The sequence below is a fragment of the Chanodichthys erythropterus genome, chromosome 5 (genome assembly GCF_024489055.1).
Source record: "Chanodichthys erythropterus isolate Z2021 chromosome 5, ASM2448905v1, whole genome shotgun sequence".
NCBI lineage: Eukaryota > Metazoa > Chordata > Actinopteri > Cypriniformes > Xenocyprididae > Chanodichthys > Chanodichthys erythropterus.
The window spans coordinates 22,016,333-22,033,380 of record NC_090225.1 but is presented as its reverse complement, the minus strand read 5'-3'; the positions used below and the strand labels follow the sequence as shown (position 1 = coordinate 22,033,380).

General features: G+C 36.2%; 1 protein-coding gene across 3 annotated transcripts in view; it reads right to left on the bottom strand.

Moving 5' to 3' along the window:
- Positions 1-17,048, bottom strand: part of macrod2 (mono-ADP ribosylhydrolase 2) — a 601,684-nt gene that overhangs the window by 64,258 nt on the left and 520,378 nt on the right. For all 3 annotated transcript variants that reach the window (XM_067386580.1, XM_067386581.1, XM_067386582.1), the window contains exon 9: positions 4,636-4,717. In XM_067386580.1, the coding sequence (XP_067242681.1) occupies positions 4,636-4,717 (82 nt within the window). The remainder of the gene's footprint in view (positions 1-4,635; positions 4,718-17,048) is intronic.

Genomic DNA, 17,048 nt, shown 5'->3' with positions numbered 1-17,048 from the left:
GACATTGTAGATTGACAATAAACCCTTAGAACTTTCAAATGATGTATAATTTGTTATCATTCTCAATATTTTTAGACAGTATTCTATATAGTAAATGTATACCATGGTAAACAAAGTAACGTCAAACCCGACGTCGGGACAGTGCGCCTCGAGAGGTTAAATCAAACATATAAAATAAAACTATAAAATAACAGCATAAAAATAATACTTTAAAAGTACTTGTACTGAAGATTACAGTTTTCAAAATACACCATAGATAATTTTTCGATTTTCGATGCGCTTCTCGTATGTCTGCATTTAAATAAATGATCTTGAGCGCAACAAGTGAACTGCACACTATATGTAAAATTAAAGGTGCCCTAGATTCAAAAATTGAATTTACCTCGGTATAGTTGAATAACAAGAGTTCAGTACATGGAAATGACATACAGTGAGTCTCAAACTCCATTGTTTCCTCCTTCTTATATAAATCTCACTTGTTTAAAAGACCTCTGAAGAACAGGTGAATCTCAACATAACACCGACTGTTACGTAACAGTCAGGGTGTACGCCCCCAATATTTGCATATGCCAGCCCATGTTCCCAACATTATGAAAGGCATTAGACAAGGGCAGCCAGTATTAACGTCTGGAGCGATAATAACTGACATGATCCATGATATCATGATATTTTTAGTGATATTTTTAAATTGTCTTTCTAAATGTTTCGTTAGCATGTTGCTAATGTACTGTTAAATGTGGTTAAAGTTACCATTGTTTCTTACTGTATTCACAGAGACAAGAGCCATCGCTATTTTCATTTTTTAAACACTTGCAGTCAGTATAATTCATAAACACAACTTCATTCTTTATAAATCTCTCCAACAGTGTAGCATTAGCCGTTAGCCACGGAGCAAAATCAAACTCATGCAGAATCAAATGTAAACATCCAATTAAATACTCTACTTACGTGAATAGACATGTTGCATGACAAACACTTTGTAAAGATCCATTTTGAGGGTTATAATAGCTGTTTGAACTTTGTTTATAGCTGTTTAAGGCAAGCACGAGCTCCGCGGGCGGAGAGCACGAGATTTAAAGGGGCCGCACTGCATAAATCAGCGCGTTTATAATGATGCCCCAAAATAGGCAGTTCAAAAAATGTATATATATATATAAAAAAAAAAAAAAAACTGAGCTGAAACTTCAGAGACACATTCAGGGGACACCTAAGACTTATATTACATCTTTTGAAAACATGTTCTTGGGCACCTTTAAATAATATAGCAATGTTCAAATGCATCAAGTAATATATCAATGATATTGGCGTTTGTTGGGGGTAGGGGGTGCGATTGAAATTAGATAAACTCCAAAAAGGCTGAAAAACCCTGTTTTAGAGCACTGATTCACAAGAAAAAAGCTTTAAAGTAAGAAACCAAACTTTTCGAAATGGTTGTGATGCCACAATTAACATAGGCCTACAACTGCCTAGGGCTATACAATTAATCAAAATTGCGATAAGCAATTCACAAAGACTTTGATTTAATTAAATATATGTACTGCATGTTTCAGAGTGAAGCTTGTGTGTCTTATGATCCTTTTTTTCAGCATCTTGAAGCAGCTTAGTAAATACTGCTCCACACGAACACATCTCTGCAGTGCTGAGAGTTTGGGTTGCTTATACCATGCATTTAGGAATGATTATTATTTTTCTTAATAACTTTATTTTATTTTACAATGAAATATTACAATAAATAATTCTTAATAATAATAATAATTCTTATTTTGTTTAATATTTTACTTAGTAGTAATAATAATAACAATAATAATATAAGCCTGGAGTTTCTCATGATGTATCACAAGACTCATTCCCTATTTTCTGCACACACTTCCTGCTTTCTTGCTACCTAAAAGATGCCCGTTTGATGGCTTTTCATGTGGCGCAAAGCCATGATGCAAGTCATGTGAAAGGGCCATAAGAGGGGAAAAAAACCCTTATATACTACAAAACTATAAAAAATGGTCCTTTTAAATTTATGATAAAGCATTTAGGACCAAAAGTAGTTTATATTAGTACTGGATTAAGACTTCAGGGTAGTCCAAATTACAAATAAATAGCAAGTGAGAGAGCTTCTAATTCTGAGAGAGCTGAAGTGGGGTCACTGGCTCATTCTGATTGGTTGTAAACTAAGAGACTAGCGCCTCCATCATCTCATTTCTAAACACTAATACAAAGAGACGGGCCTAGGGAACAAGGACCTGGCTGATATAATTACAAATTCTCTGGTGAATTCTCTCTTTCAGCAAGACCTGGAAGAGGGAAGGTGTGTGTGTGTGTGTGACAGGAACATGACAGAAACAAAACATTCAGCAAGTGGGGAAAAAGTGAGTCTTGACACTTATTATTCCACCCGGTCCATGACTCCTAGTGTGTGTACGAGGGGAGGTAATGGTGGATTATATTATTCTCCCAGTGCATTCAGGATTCCTCTGTTTGTTTGTGTGTGTGTGTGTGTGTGTCCATACAAATGATAAACCTCCAAGCAGCGGCTCATTTGGAAACCTCCAGGGGTTCTTGTCATGGAAGTGCAGCAAGCTTCAGGCAGAGCGAGACAGCAGGACACTTGGGAAGGTCCAAAAGGGCTCCGGTGCGGCCTGAACTCACATCATATGTTTGTTTAGCGCTCAGGGAGACTGAAAAGAGGCTTCCTGAGAGAGACTTGGCCTTTAAAGAGAAACGCTACATGGGAGCACAATAGACAAGTTCCCATGGAACTAGCTAGTGCCACGTCTCATAAGGAGGGAGAGGGAGTAAAAAAAAAAAACGAAAGAGAGACAAAGTGAGGGATTGGGTGAAAGCAAAACAGTCATATTGACATTGACAGAAGGCCAAAGTGCAAGACAAAGAAAGTGAAAACCGAGGAACCGACTTCTGAAGTCCCATCACACGACAGTTCATCTTTACATAAAGCCTGCAACAGAGACCACATGATAACAACCAGAAACAGACAAGCAAAAGTGTGAGGTGGAATGTCACCGAGGAGGTGCCATCCTGCGTGCCTCTGACATCTGGGGTTTGCTGTTGAGGCTCAAGATCGCTGAGGGTGTTGACAGAAGCAAAGCCCCTGCTCTACATTTGGACCTCCGGGCTACAGCGTTTGTGCTTCAGAGACAAGCAATCGGTCCTGTGAAATACAAGCAGCCGAAGCACTCCACACCTGTTAAACTCATACACTAGAGTATTTAATGGGATTCTCAGACAGCAGGGTGAAGCGAGATGTTCTTGGGGCCTAAGAGCTTAGTTACGAATTGAGTTTGTGGAAACACCAAAAATCACTCAAAGGCATTTGGTTACAAACTGAGACGCGAATGCAATGAGCCGTGAGATGCAGACAGCAAAAACACGTTCCAATGCTTTTCCTATTTCTCTCCTTTCCTCTCATTGTACATATTGTGGGTCTTTAATATATGTAATATTTTATGTATTCTTTAAACATGATGTCTACTCTATGTTTTTTTTAAATGCTTTCTCTTACCACAGCTTATTGTGCTATAAGTAAGCCATTTGTAGGCTGATTTCCCCTGTGGCGGCTTCAACATACTCTGAGTAATTGACTCAACCAACGGTGAGGCTGGGAAACTTGTCTGAAAATTATTTAAGCAAGAAATTACCCGAAAATGTTTTGCCATCATTTACTTATCCTTATGCCACTCCAAAATTGTATGACCTTTTTCTTTCTTTTTTCCAGTGGAAAACAAAAGTAGTGTTTCTGAGGAATGTGCTGATCACTCTTTTCCATGCAATTTTAATGAATGAAGACTCAAGCTTTTGAGCTTATAAGTGTCATGAAGTTCATGTAATATATTTCAAGTCTTCTGTGTGAAAAACAGATGGACATTTAAGTAATAATCATTGCCTTCAGTGGGCTGTTAACCATTGTAACCGGGCTGAGTGATGATGAACATCATGTCACATTCATGTCGGCTTTCTGAACAAGATTCTTTGAAAAGATCCAACTCAAAAGAGCAATTTGGGCATACAATACATTGGAAATCTTTTCTTTTTTATAAATGCTATTATTTTTATTATATTAAGTTATTTCGAGAATTTCAGGGAATAACTTAAAGCTATTATTTAACCTGTGTAGTGCATAAGTTGCATTGTATGATGTTTTGGATCATTTGTGAAAGGTTTTTCTCTATTCACTGGAAATAATTTGAAAAAAGCCACCACAGTTTTCAGAATTTTTGCTTTTGAATTGCACAGAAAAAGGGAAATCGAACAAGTTTTGAACAACATATAAAGTAAATGAGTACATGCATGACTTAACTTTCAATTTTGGATGAACAAGCCCTTTAATGACAAAAGAATCTGACTGCAGTTATCTTGATTGCGTTCTATGATAAAGATATAGGGGGTTGAAATTGTTTTCAGTTTAAGGACAACTTGGGCGGTACATTCCCATATGTTATGTGTAATCCAATCACTGCCTGCTGTGCTGTATTTGTGCACTTCTACTACAAACGTACGTCATGCCAGTCAGACTGCCTGACACTGTGATTCCTGCCTGGTACCAGAGTAACAAGCTTTGAGCTGAGTGGGTGTTACAACCAACAAATAAAATGAAGTTAAGACTCCAATAAGAAGATACAGTACCTGGGGAGAAGAAATCTGACATCTTCCTCTTGTAAATCTCATAATCTGTCTCCAGAAAGACGCAGAATATGACACGGTCGATCTGCAGAAAGAGGAAAAAAAGCGGCATTTAGCATAATGGAAACCTAGATCAATGCCTCTCTGGGTAAACACATGGCTAAGGGCAACACTATTAATAAATATGAAAGTACAAGTACTCAAACTATAACTAGAGCCTGGGGGACTCATTTATGACACGGAGGCATTTTTAGAGACTTTTCTTAAAGTTAAAATGCAAATAAGTGGTAGTTCTAAAACAGTAGTACACAGTTTATTTAATAAAGCATTTTGGTTAACTATCGATATACACAGAGCAATAGTTAGGCATCATCAAAGTAGGCAAAACATTTATTCACATGTGTAGAATATTCCAAGATGTTATGACTATGCCTAGCAAAAAAAACAAACAAACAAACAAACAAAACAAAAAACATAGAAAACATGAAAACATGACAATGTTTGTAACAATTTCATTTTTTTCTTTTTCTTTTGCATTTATAACCTAATTTTATGTAAAAATTACATAAACTGTTAACTGTTAACTGTTTGGTCACACTGGCAATAAAAGATGCAAAGCTGAATGCATTGCATTATGGGATATGGAAAATGTGCATACTGTGCACAGGTTACACTGGACTGGACTATGAATTTTTTTTTTTAAGGTTTTATGGTATTGAATCAAAAGCATGATCAAGATAAGTTGTACAATAAAAATATACAAAAGAAGAGAAACACATTATCAGTCACCTTCACCCTTCATTTCCTCCACTTAAGCTCAAACTTCTAGTCATCTCTAACCACAGCTCCCTAGAATGTGAGCAATGTCACTTAGGAGCAGAACATCAAGATTGAAATTAAAACAAAAAAACATTAAACCTCCCAGCACTCCCTTATCACTGCAGAGACCGGATCCTGAATTCAGTTCCATCTCTTTCCATTCCGGACCACCCAGACTGGACATCCTGGTTAAGATCTCTATGATTACACTAGTACAACAGGGATCTCAATACAAAACCCTCTTTTGATTCTTCCCATGTTCCCAAAACAAAGACCTCATGTGAACAAGAGTATAAAACAACACAAAAAATACAACCTGTAGGGTATATTGTATTAGATCCAGCAAATGTTTAAATAACAAAAGTTTCCTTTATATTTGCATATTATGTTTAGTGGGTTCAAAATGCCACATTGAAAATCTGAAAATAAACAGAAAGGTTCAGGATTGTGAAACATTTTACACAAAGAAACTTTGCACTTTTTTTTTCACTAATCATAACTAAATTTATGACTTTGACCATGTGAACTTCTTTGTACAGATGATCAGATGACATTAAGAAACTCAAAAATGCATGTTAATTCAATCCATCCTCTCACTCAAATAGTTATATAAAGAAATAAAACTATATTAACTCTTTAACCACCAGTGTTTTTTTGTTTGTTTGTTTTGGCCAGCATTTTTGATCTTTTTTTTTTTTTTTTTTTTTTTTTTTTTACAAAACTTTCATGGCCCCCAGAATATTTTGTTGTTTGAATATCTGAACATGCAAAAGAACAAAGCCTTTATTCTAGCTTCACGCATTCTTTTTTTAATCAACACTTGAATGTGGGTAAGTTTAATTAAAAAGCCATATTTTGAACAAAAAGCTGAGAAAATGGCATTTTTGTCAAAGACTACAACTTGCATAAGTAATGCTTTTATTGCTTGTTTCTGTTTCTTTTAATCCGGAGATTCTGTACTCTTTCAGAAGATAATAGCGGCCCCTACCATATGACAGTGAATTGTAGAAAATTTTGCCAATGGAGGGGAAGCGTTGTGCAATAAATGACGTAAAATTGTCAACGGCAGGGAAAGAGGTAAGATAAGTTAGAAAAATGAAAAACGGAAGCATTACATGTTATAAACTGTTATTAAACACTGTGGCGATCACCTTTAGATTTTGAATCCTTATATAAATATTCATTCCTGCCCTTAAAGACCTCCTTTAAAACCAAGAAAGGTGATACTTCCTCTCTGTCAACTCTAAGGGTTCTTATCAGCCTCACTCTCTCCCTCTCTGCCACAGGTACGCCTCTCTCTCCCTCCACAGAGGAAATGTGCCTCCCAGGGAGACGTCAGATAATCGCCCTGCTGAATATTGCAATATTCCCAGACAGCCTTGTAATGGTCTCTCTCGTTTCGTCTGCTGGTGGATGGAGAGGGAGATAAAGCAGAAATCTCAGCGGGATGGCGAGAGACTGGACCACCTCTTCTCCCCCTTACTGGCAAACCACATGAGGATTCAATATAAAATCATTCTCCTTCACAGCTTTGCACAGACAGACAGCTGTCTATTAATAGTTTATGGTCTGCCCTTTGGAGTAAATGTTAAGACTTGACTTGAGACTAGTAACATTTTTATTTTTGTGAAGGAGAATGTCTCCAGGGGGTGTCGTGGCCATAAAGAGAAAGAGGGAAAAGAATGGTCCCGCTCACTTTTTTCACCCCTTCATCTTTTCAACTCTGAATGGGGAGACATCTTTAAGATGGCTATAAAGACCGAGGGCCAGGACACAAAAAGAGGACAACAGGAATCTTTGCTTCCATCTCAAAACCTCAATGCCCATGGAGAACAAGAACAAGACAGAAGAATCTAGAATGCCAATTAGACAATGGTTCTCAACTGGTTTTCCTACAGCAGTGATTCCCAAACTGGGGTACGCATACCCCTGGGGGTACGTAAGGTGACAATAGGGGGTATGCGAACAAAATGCTGAGTAGTTCATTTAATTCTACCTTAAAATAATATTAAAATCAAGCATGTATTTCTAATTGCCAAAATGTCGTAAATCCAGTACATTTAATCAGATTACCTCATCATTTGCAGTCAAAAATTACTGTATCCACAAGCAGCATGCATATGATTGATTGTGCGCAGTCTGCTGCCTCAAATCGCACTAAATTACTGTAGTTCTCGACAATGCACCTTTGTAAAAGTCAGGATTTAGCGCTTACTCGCATGAAGAACAAATATAGACACAGATAATGGATTAATTTCGATTTAAGACTCAAACTTTCTCCGATACAAAAACATACCTTGCTCGTTAATGATAACGAGCAAGAATGCAATTGTTCCCAAATATTCACATGACAGCAAATGTGACATTATTATACAACAGGTCAAAAAATAAAATGTAGCCTACACTTTAAACAAAATACTGTCAGTATTTACTCAATTTTGCAGTAAAATAATAGTTCTAACGAAAACCACAGCAGAACTACAACACACGTCTGTGTTTCGCGAACAATTGTGCGGCTTTGAACGAATCGTGAGAGTCAATGATTCATTCACAGCCATTCGTTACTGAATGAATGACTCTATGACTCACTCATAAAAACAGTGACTTGCTGCCACCTACTGGCAGTTTTAGTGTAATATTTTAAAGTTTTACTTAGTTTTACCGTCATTGCATATTTCTCTGTTAAAGATTTTTTATTTAAAACATTATTTATTTTATAAAGTTATTCATAAAGGTAAAAAAAATGCACTGGAAAATCAATTTATGGGGCAAATATTGTCCCTTAATGGTAAAGGTGTGACTGCAGTCGAAGTGGAAGAGAGGGGGAATGCAGAAGGATGGGAATCCCTTCAGGGGGTACTCCAAGCTAAAAAGTTTGGGAACCACTGTTCTACAGGATTCAGATTCCATGGCCATAAAGTTAAACTGTTTTTGTACCAACTTGTAATCAAAAATGTCCTTAAAATTAAACACTGAACTGCATATAAAATTGTCTGGGTCATATCTCCTTTTACCTTGTAAAAAAAACATACTTTTTCTCATGGCTCTTGAGAATGAGGAAATGTTATGCAACCTATTTATGCAAGCATCTGCCTAATTTTGCTTGCATTACCAAACGACACATGAATTCGAAGCAAAATAATATAATTTGATTGGACAGATGGCATAAACCTTTTTATTTTACCATACTAACTATAAATGGCTATATTGTTCATTGCAATTAGCATTGTTTTTTTCACAACAGACATGTGACCCATTTCTGTGTTACATCCCTCTAGTTGAGAACCACTATAGCAAACACACGGCAGAAGCATTTCCTGCTGGGAACTCTTCTGCATTTATTTAGATCATTACATCTCTCTCTCACTCTCTCTCCCATCCCTCAGGCAGAGTGTGAATGGAAAGGTGAGGGGTCCTGATAGAGGAGGTCGCCCGCATCATTTTCAGACATTATGCTCAGAGAGTGGGGCACCTAGACTTTAGGAGAGATAGAGGAGAGATGGAGAGAACTTTCTGTTTCTGCCTTATGCTATTTATATCCAAATGGCCCCAGAGTATAGATGTCCAATGGTGAAATAAAGGATAAATTAACAGAGGGATAAAGAAAAAAGTAAGTAAAAGAGAGTGTGCAATCCAAACTATTAGTGTAAGATCCCAACATATAATACATTTTAATACTACAAATATCGATAAATAGTATTTAATTCCTTTACAGATTTAATTTGACAGCAATACAAACTTTAATACATATGTCCATATCTATAATATTAAATTTTACTTTTAATATACAAACATATATACAGTACATAGGGCTCGAAATTAGGCCTTATCATGTGCTCGTTTCAACACAAAGTTGCTTGTCTTGAAAAAATAAGATTTTTTGTGGTGTAAATATATCAGAATCAGTTACAGGGCTCCAGACTGTGACTAAATGGTCGCATTTTGCAGACAGTTTATGACTTCGGATCATGTCAATGCAGCAGCAGCATGAGAGCTGGAGCTACTGACGGGCCAATCTTGATCACGTGACACTGTTACTACACAGTGCTGGGAGATCCAGTAAAGAAAGCTTTTGAATTCGCCACAGAATTAATAACATCATTGCGAGATCTAGTGAGAAGCATTCAAATTTGCCGCAGAGTTCTCTGTTATTAACCGTAAATATCAGATCAAACAGCGCTGATGTGGAAACCAGGAGAAAGAGTGTGCCATGAATGAACTCAAACTCTAAGGGGTTTAAGTCAACAAATTAACAATATTCGCCATGGATTTAATGTGGCAACACTAACTGTAACCATGGAAGTTTGGCAGGAATAGTAAAATGCTTTCAAGTACTTCACATATCTTTTTCCAGCACTTAAAAACTTTTTTAAAATATTACCATATTTAAATGTTATTTTTAATGTGATGACCAAAACATTATTTGTTCATCCTTCAAAGATTACCCCAATTTATAAAAATAAAAGTTTCAAGATGTCTCACTTCAAAAAAAACTTTACCATTGTAATATATATATATATATAAAATTATTATTTAGACATTATGAATGATAATGCTGCTCTCAAATGTTAATCTGGAGCCTTGCAAACTTAAAATAAAACTGCACATTGTAATTTCTGTAAGTCTATTTATTACCAAGGCATTTGTGAGTTATATAGTCAAAATGGAGGAAAATATGAATAACTGCACAGCAGGTTGATTTATGGTGTGCCCCCAAATTTTCTGCTTGTGTTCCTAAAATTTCAGTAAGGGGCTACAGTGCCCCTAATAAAAAAAAAGTTAGTCTGGAGCCCTGAGTTATATTCTCATCAGTGTTATTAGCTTTGACATATTAAAATCTACTGCACTAATTTGTTTTCCATTTCTCCTTGAGAGTCTGCGCGAGCCTCAACAGCACAACCTTGTTACCGTCAGTACATTAAACATGATATATTATTATCCACTATCAATCACCACTTTCACTTTGAATTTAATAAAATCATAGTCCCTCTCGTGTATTGATGCTTCCCTAGTTTTTTTTTTTTTTTGTTTTTTTTTGGTTATTGAGGTTTTAATCAGGCAACTTGTCCAGTCTGGCAAGTAAAATTCTCTTTCACTTGCCCCTTTTAGAAAATCCACTTGTACCAAACAAGCGGACAAGCGTTAATGTCGAACACACACACAACCCCCCAACCAACCCACCCACCCACCCACCCACACACACACACACACACACACACACACACACACACACACACACTTATATATAAATATACAGTAAAACTGTGGTGGGGGATTTTTGCTGAAATATAGTCCTAATTAACTCATTAGGATATTAATTCATTTGTTCATTTGTTTATGAGACTCACTAGAGACTGTTTACTCACATGTTTAGTCAAGTCTCCTGAACATTAATTATTTAATGTAAAAGTGTCCTAGGTGAATTAATGCAAGTTTACCACTGCTCCAGTTTTCGGTGGGCATGGACACACACACACACACACACACACACACACACACACACACACACACACACACACACACACACACACACACACACACACACACACACACACACACACACACACACACACACACACACACACACACACACACACACACACTGAACTGCTACTGAGGGACTAACACTGATCAAATGATCACTTTTATCACATCAGCCTCCCAGAGTCCCAAACTTAATATGGCAGCCACCAACATTCCAGATATGACTTTTAATTTGAGATCTGAGATCAAAAAGCAGTTTTGAAACATTATTACCTCTTTTTTTTTTCTTTTTAAACCTGCTGAGGATATTTCTATATCTATATTACAGATATCCTAAGGCGAACACAAGGGCATGAAGGTATAGAAGTGGCTGTATTTTTCATTGTTTAAGTCTCATTTTTAAAGCTATTGAGGCATCACTGAAGGGATATTATTTGTCAAAATAATGACATACATTTGACACATTTAAAAGCAGTTTCTCTTCCTGAACTTGTCTGCGCACCGCATTAGGTCAATGTGTGTCCCCTGAGCCTTGTATGTCATTTTACAGTGAATGTGCTGAAAGCCCGGCAGAGTTCCTGTACACTGTGCTGAGCAGTGGGGGATTGTGGGAAATGAAGAATGGTGTCCAAACATATCCACTGGTAGGCTGAGTGGAAGCTAAGCTTGAGAGGGTTAATGAAGGCCTAATGAGGAAGCAGAGATCGCTGTATGCGGGCCAGACCGGTCATAACTCAACCCTGATTGAAGCACCACTGCCAGAGGGAGGGAGAGCAACAGAATGGGAAATGCTTCGCCACCAAAGATCTATCTCTGCGACAGAATTAAAAAAAAAAAAAAAAAAAAAAAAAAAAACCTCTCTTGGGTAAAAACCTAGCTGCATTGTGCTGTTATTTTCTTTGTTTTTTAATGATTTAATTTTATAATCATTTATAATCACTAGTCATTTATGTAGTTGTCATTTAATTTATTATTTAATGATTTATTCATATTATTATTATTTGATTTATATAATTTAATCATTCATTCATCATTTTATTATTAAAGGCCCACTGAAGTGACTTGGAACACACAGCATTATTTAATGTGTTGACATAATTTCAACTGAAACAGGAAGACAGGGCGATATATATCGAACAGCCCTGCCCCTTTTTTAAAATAGCCAATAACGTTTCGTTTATATCACAGCTCGGCTAGAGCCGTTAAACTCAGTACAACCTCTGTTTCCTTTTAATCTCTAACCGTTTTTTATCCTCCTAATCTCCTCTATATCACTTTAAAGTACAGCATTCTGTGCAGAATTTAAATGGGTCCGATACCTTTTCGTGGTCTCTGTGCTCTGGTGTCTCTGGGCCAGAGCAGACTGAGCTCGCGCTGTGGCGGTTAACGTTATACTAATGTGAAAACGGACTTCATTCGCATCAATGGAAAGCATATTTACACTGTCTGAATCATTCCCTATTCTCTATATGTGACTTGATCCAGCAAAATGAGTCACAGTGACCCACATTTCAAAATTGAGATTTTGGTATCAATGGAAAGATGAGACAATAAGCTTTAAATACCTTGAATGGTTTTAAAGATAGACCCATTTGAATTATGGTCTTATGCCCTATTTTTTCAATTGAAAACCTGAGAAAATCACTTTTAAAGTTTTTTGCCCATTTTTTTGTTCAAAATCCATTGCATTTAAAGGGATAAACTATTTATTTTACAGCTGTTCTTTGAAATTAGCTTAAAAAAATAGTTTTTTTCATTGTTTTTCCACATTATCGGCCCATATCTTAAAATAGAACGTTGCGACTTCTGACTCATTTCGCCAGAGCGGGTCACATATAGTTCACTATGTGTCATTCACCATGTAGAAACTAGTAAATGTGTGAACAAGTGACCAATTTCAGCAACAGCTTCAGCGTTTGTTTATAGTGTAGGAGGGTCGGGACTTCAGATTCTAGAGAGCATTTGATTGGACAGAAGATTTGATGAGAAACTGAAGTGCGATGTGATGTCATGAAAATCCGTGATCCATTTTAGCGGAAGTGAGAGACTTTAAGTTTTGAATGCTTATATCTCCTAAATGCAAATTTTATCATTGTTTTGGAACACACCAGCTTATTCATAACATTAAGAACATATTCATACTAAAAGGTAAAAACGTACATTTTGATTCCAGGGGGACTTTAATTTGTCATTTTATGTTTTTATATTTTATATTACTTGTTATTTTATTTATTTCCTTGCTTATTTGTTTAATCTTATGATTGTATGGATTCAAGGTATATTTGTTTTCATGAGTAGGAGATAAGAGAATGTCTCCATTTCAAGGTTTTTCACATCACAGGACGATGTTGCAAAGCAGTACTATTCCATTGTTTTTGCTGTGGTATAATAACACTTGTTGGATTTGTACTGGTCTGATGAAGTCTGAGCATTGAAACACTCAGACCAAGTCTGAGCATCGAGACATTTGGACAAAGTCTGAGCACTAAAACACACAATTCAATAAACTCTGCTCTTTTTATTATTATCACTTCATCTCCTGCTTCTGCTCTTCCCTTGCATTCTCAGTCAAACTCTCAGGCTGATAAACTCTCAGACTGTTAATACAGTTTTGGATACCAGACAAAATGGGATATCTTCTGACATTACATTTTGGGCACAAAATTCCCAGTTAGTTGGTCTATTTTTACTCAGTTCCAAAGCAAAATTAACTGTTTTGCTTCAAGCAACACACAGTAGTGGTGAAGATTCATTGCTGAATGAATCAGTGTTTTGACGGAAGGCTCCGTTTATTTGATCAAAAATACAGTAAACAGTAATATTGTGAAATATTACAATTTCAAATAACTGTTTTCTGTTTTCATTTTGAAACGTAATGTATTCCTGTCATGGCAAAACTGAATTACTCCAGTCTTCAGTGTCACATGATCCTCCAGAAATCATTCTAATATGCCGATTTAGTGCTCAAGAAACATTTCTTATTATCATAAATGTTTAATTACATGGATTTTTTTTGTGGAAACATTGAATGTGTAGAAAGCCCAGGGTTTATAAAAAGCATAAAATTATCTTTTATGTTATGATGATTAGCATAAATAAATACTCTACAGTAGAGCTGCACGATTCTAGATGAATTGAGAATCATCTTCTTTTTTTTTTTTTCAAACAGAGATCGCCATTTTCCCACAATTCTGAACAGACAACTAAACAAAATAACATGTAATTTAATAGGGATTCTGACAAAATGCTAACTTCTGCAGTCTATTTAAAAAATGTTTAATCTGAATGAAAAACTGTTTGAATGAATGATTCAATGACTCACTCATAAATACTTCACTTGTTTCATTACTGGATGAATCAGCATTTTTGAACAAATCTCTTGAAAGAATGATTCAATAACAAATACATTTTCTAACAGTCACTTGTCACCACCTGGTGGCGTGACGATGCAATCGATACAACTGTTATTTGAAGAGCCATGTTACTTTCAAAAAGTGATTTACTCTGATTTGATCGCTTCCGTAGACATCAGTGTTTATATCTGAACTATAAACTACAAAAATACTATTGTGATAATATGAATATTGTAACAGAAATAATGATACTGTGTGGTTGAAAAGACTGTGAAGCCATTTCATATACATGATAAATGCTTTCTCTGGGTCAGCAGCAGTGACAACACAGACTTAAATGTCCCTGTGTGAATTAATAGACACTGACAAACTGTTGTCATTTAGGAATGAGACTGAGTGGATGTTTGAATCGAGAGATCGCAATCTTTTAAAAATTAATTGTGCAGCTCTACTCTACATTAAGTTAATAAACTATATTAGCTAAAATATTATTATTATAATTAATAAATGTACTTATTTATTGACCACTGGGATATTTTATCATGCATCTAATGGCTGGTGTCAATGTTTTATAAAAGCAGCCATTCCAAATTGCCAAAGCCTCTCAGGAGAGTATGAATTTATCAATCTCATGAATTTCAAAGCAGCAACACAACTGCATTTCTAGGTGAAAAACACCTGGCCAGGTAGGAACAGCTTCAATTCATTCCCTTCACTCTGATACAGTTGCTGGTAATTTGACTGTGGCTGCAGCCAAAAGCAAAGTCTCTGGGAGCTCAGCAGGTGCCACGACATTCAGCTGGCCCTCTTACCAACGATCTGTCACCGCCAGGCACCCAGGCTCGTAATTACATGGGGATTGTGCCAGAAAAACTTTGATGCACTAGCTGTGGCACGTACACTCTTCTGCTTGGATTTTCTTATTGTTTCTGTCAGGCATAATGAAAAGGACGGGTGGGCCGCTGCAGCTCTCGACCCTGCGTATATCGGCCTAAAGGTAGGAGGATTTATGAATAAGATGCAGATGTGATGTGTGTTTTACAATAATTGTAATTACTGGAACACTGCAGTACCTTTTTCAATAAATGATGAATATTATCTAGCGAAGAGGTGGCTGTGTAGCTCCCTGTAGTGTGTGAGTGGGTTGTAAGTAATTTGTCATCATTATGAGAATGCTGTGCAGCTAAAAACTCTATGTGTACAGTATTGAGAAACATTACTTTAAAGGTAAAGTGTTATAATATTGCATTACTCATTTTAAAAATGAATAAATTATAGTAAATTATTTCTTTTTACTGAAAGAAATGCTTTAGGTTGCTTTGGACAAGCACTTTGCATTTAATGGCATAAAGGCTATAACATGAAAATGTGTTTTTTGTTTTGTTTTTGTTTTCTCCAGAGAAATTAATACTTTTATTCAGAAAGGATGCATTACATTTTTACATTGTTACAAAAAATCTATATTTCAAATAAATACTGTTCTTTTGAACTTTCCTTTCATTAAAAAATCCTGAAAAAAAAAAAAAAATGGTTTACTGTTTCCACAAAAATATTATCCAACACAACCATTTTCAAAGTTGATAACTGTTTCGTGAGCAGCAAATCAGCATATTAGAATGATTTCTGAAGGACCATGTGACATTGAAGACTTTTTCAGCTTTGCCATCAAAGAAATAAATAAAACTTTAAAAGTTATTTCAGTAAAAAAACGCTATTTTAAATGATATAACTATATTACTGTTTTAGTGTATTTTTGAAGAGAAATCATACTGACCCCAAACTTTTGAACAGTTAATAATGTAAATGTAACAAACATTGAACACCAATCTATTATGTAATCGAATGTTTCATTTTTGACCAAAACATATATAACAATACACGTCTTGTCTAAAGCAGCTGTATAAGAAAATAAGTGGATTCCACTGCAAGCAATGACAATCACATACTTTAGTTCTCCTACAATACTTGCAACCCTAGATAAATTAAATAAATATAATATTATTGTAACTCGGATATGCTGTACATTTAACAAATAATATGCTACTTGTTACTTGAAGACAGTAATCTGACTAACCCCAACACTGTACACTATGCACAGTCATGGCACTGACAATGAGGGAAAAGGACAGGCATCAGCGATATGCTTTGTTTAGTAAGAGAGCGGCCTCATAACAGCATGATGGGAAATGATGAAGAGAGTCCTGTCTGTCAGCATAAAGAGAAGGAGAGAGAGGAAAGACAGTGTGTGTGGAGCCAGAGTGCCCAGCGAGAGGCAGGTGGAGACTTTCCAGGCCTTATTACCAGCATAATTACACACACCTGAACCAGCCCTGCATGACAGGACAGTAATTAAAGAGTTGAGAAAGGCATGAGAGAAATACACACACACACACACACACACACACACACACACACACACAATAGAACTCACATCCGGAGATCTGCCAATGGTTAAAGAGGGAGAGGAGAATAAACAGACAAGATTAAACAATGCATGAACACACACAAATGAACACACATACATCAGGCTATTTGTAAAACGTTGGAGAACGGGGTGGAATGTGTTGCTCTGTGGTTGTCACGAATCAAAAGGCATGTATAATTAGACTACCAACGGTGATGCTGATATATAGAGTTAATATATAACTCCTGGGGGTACAGCCGATTAGCAAAGGCTAATGCTAACCCCTGAGTAACCGTGGTCAAATATTGTGACAATCCTCTGTGCGCCAATTCCTCTCCTGACTGATGCAAACATAG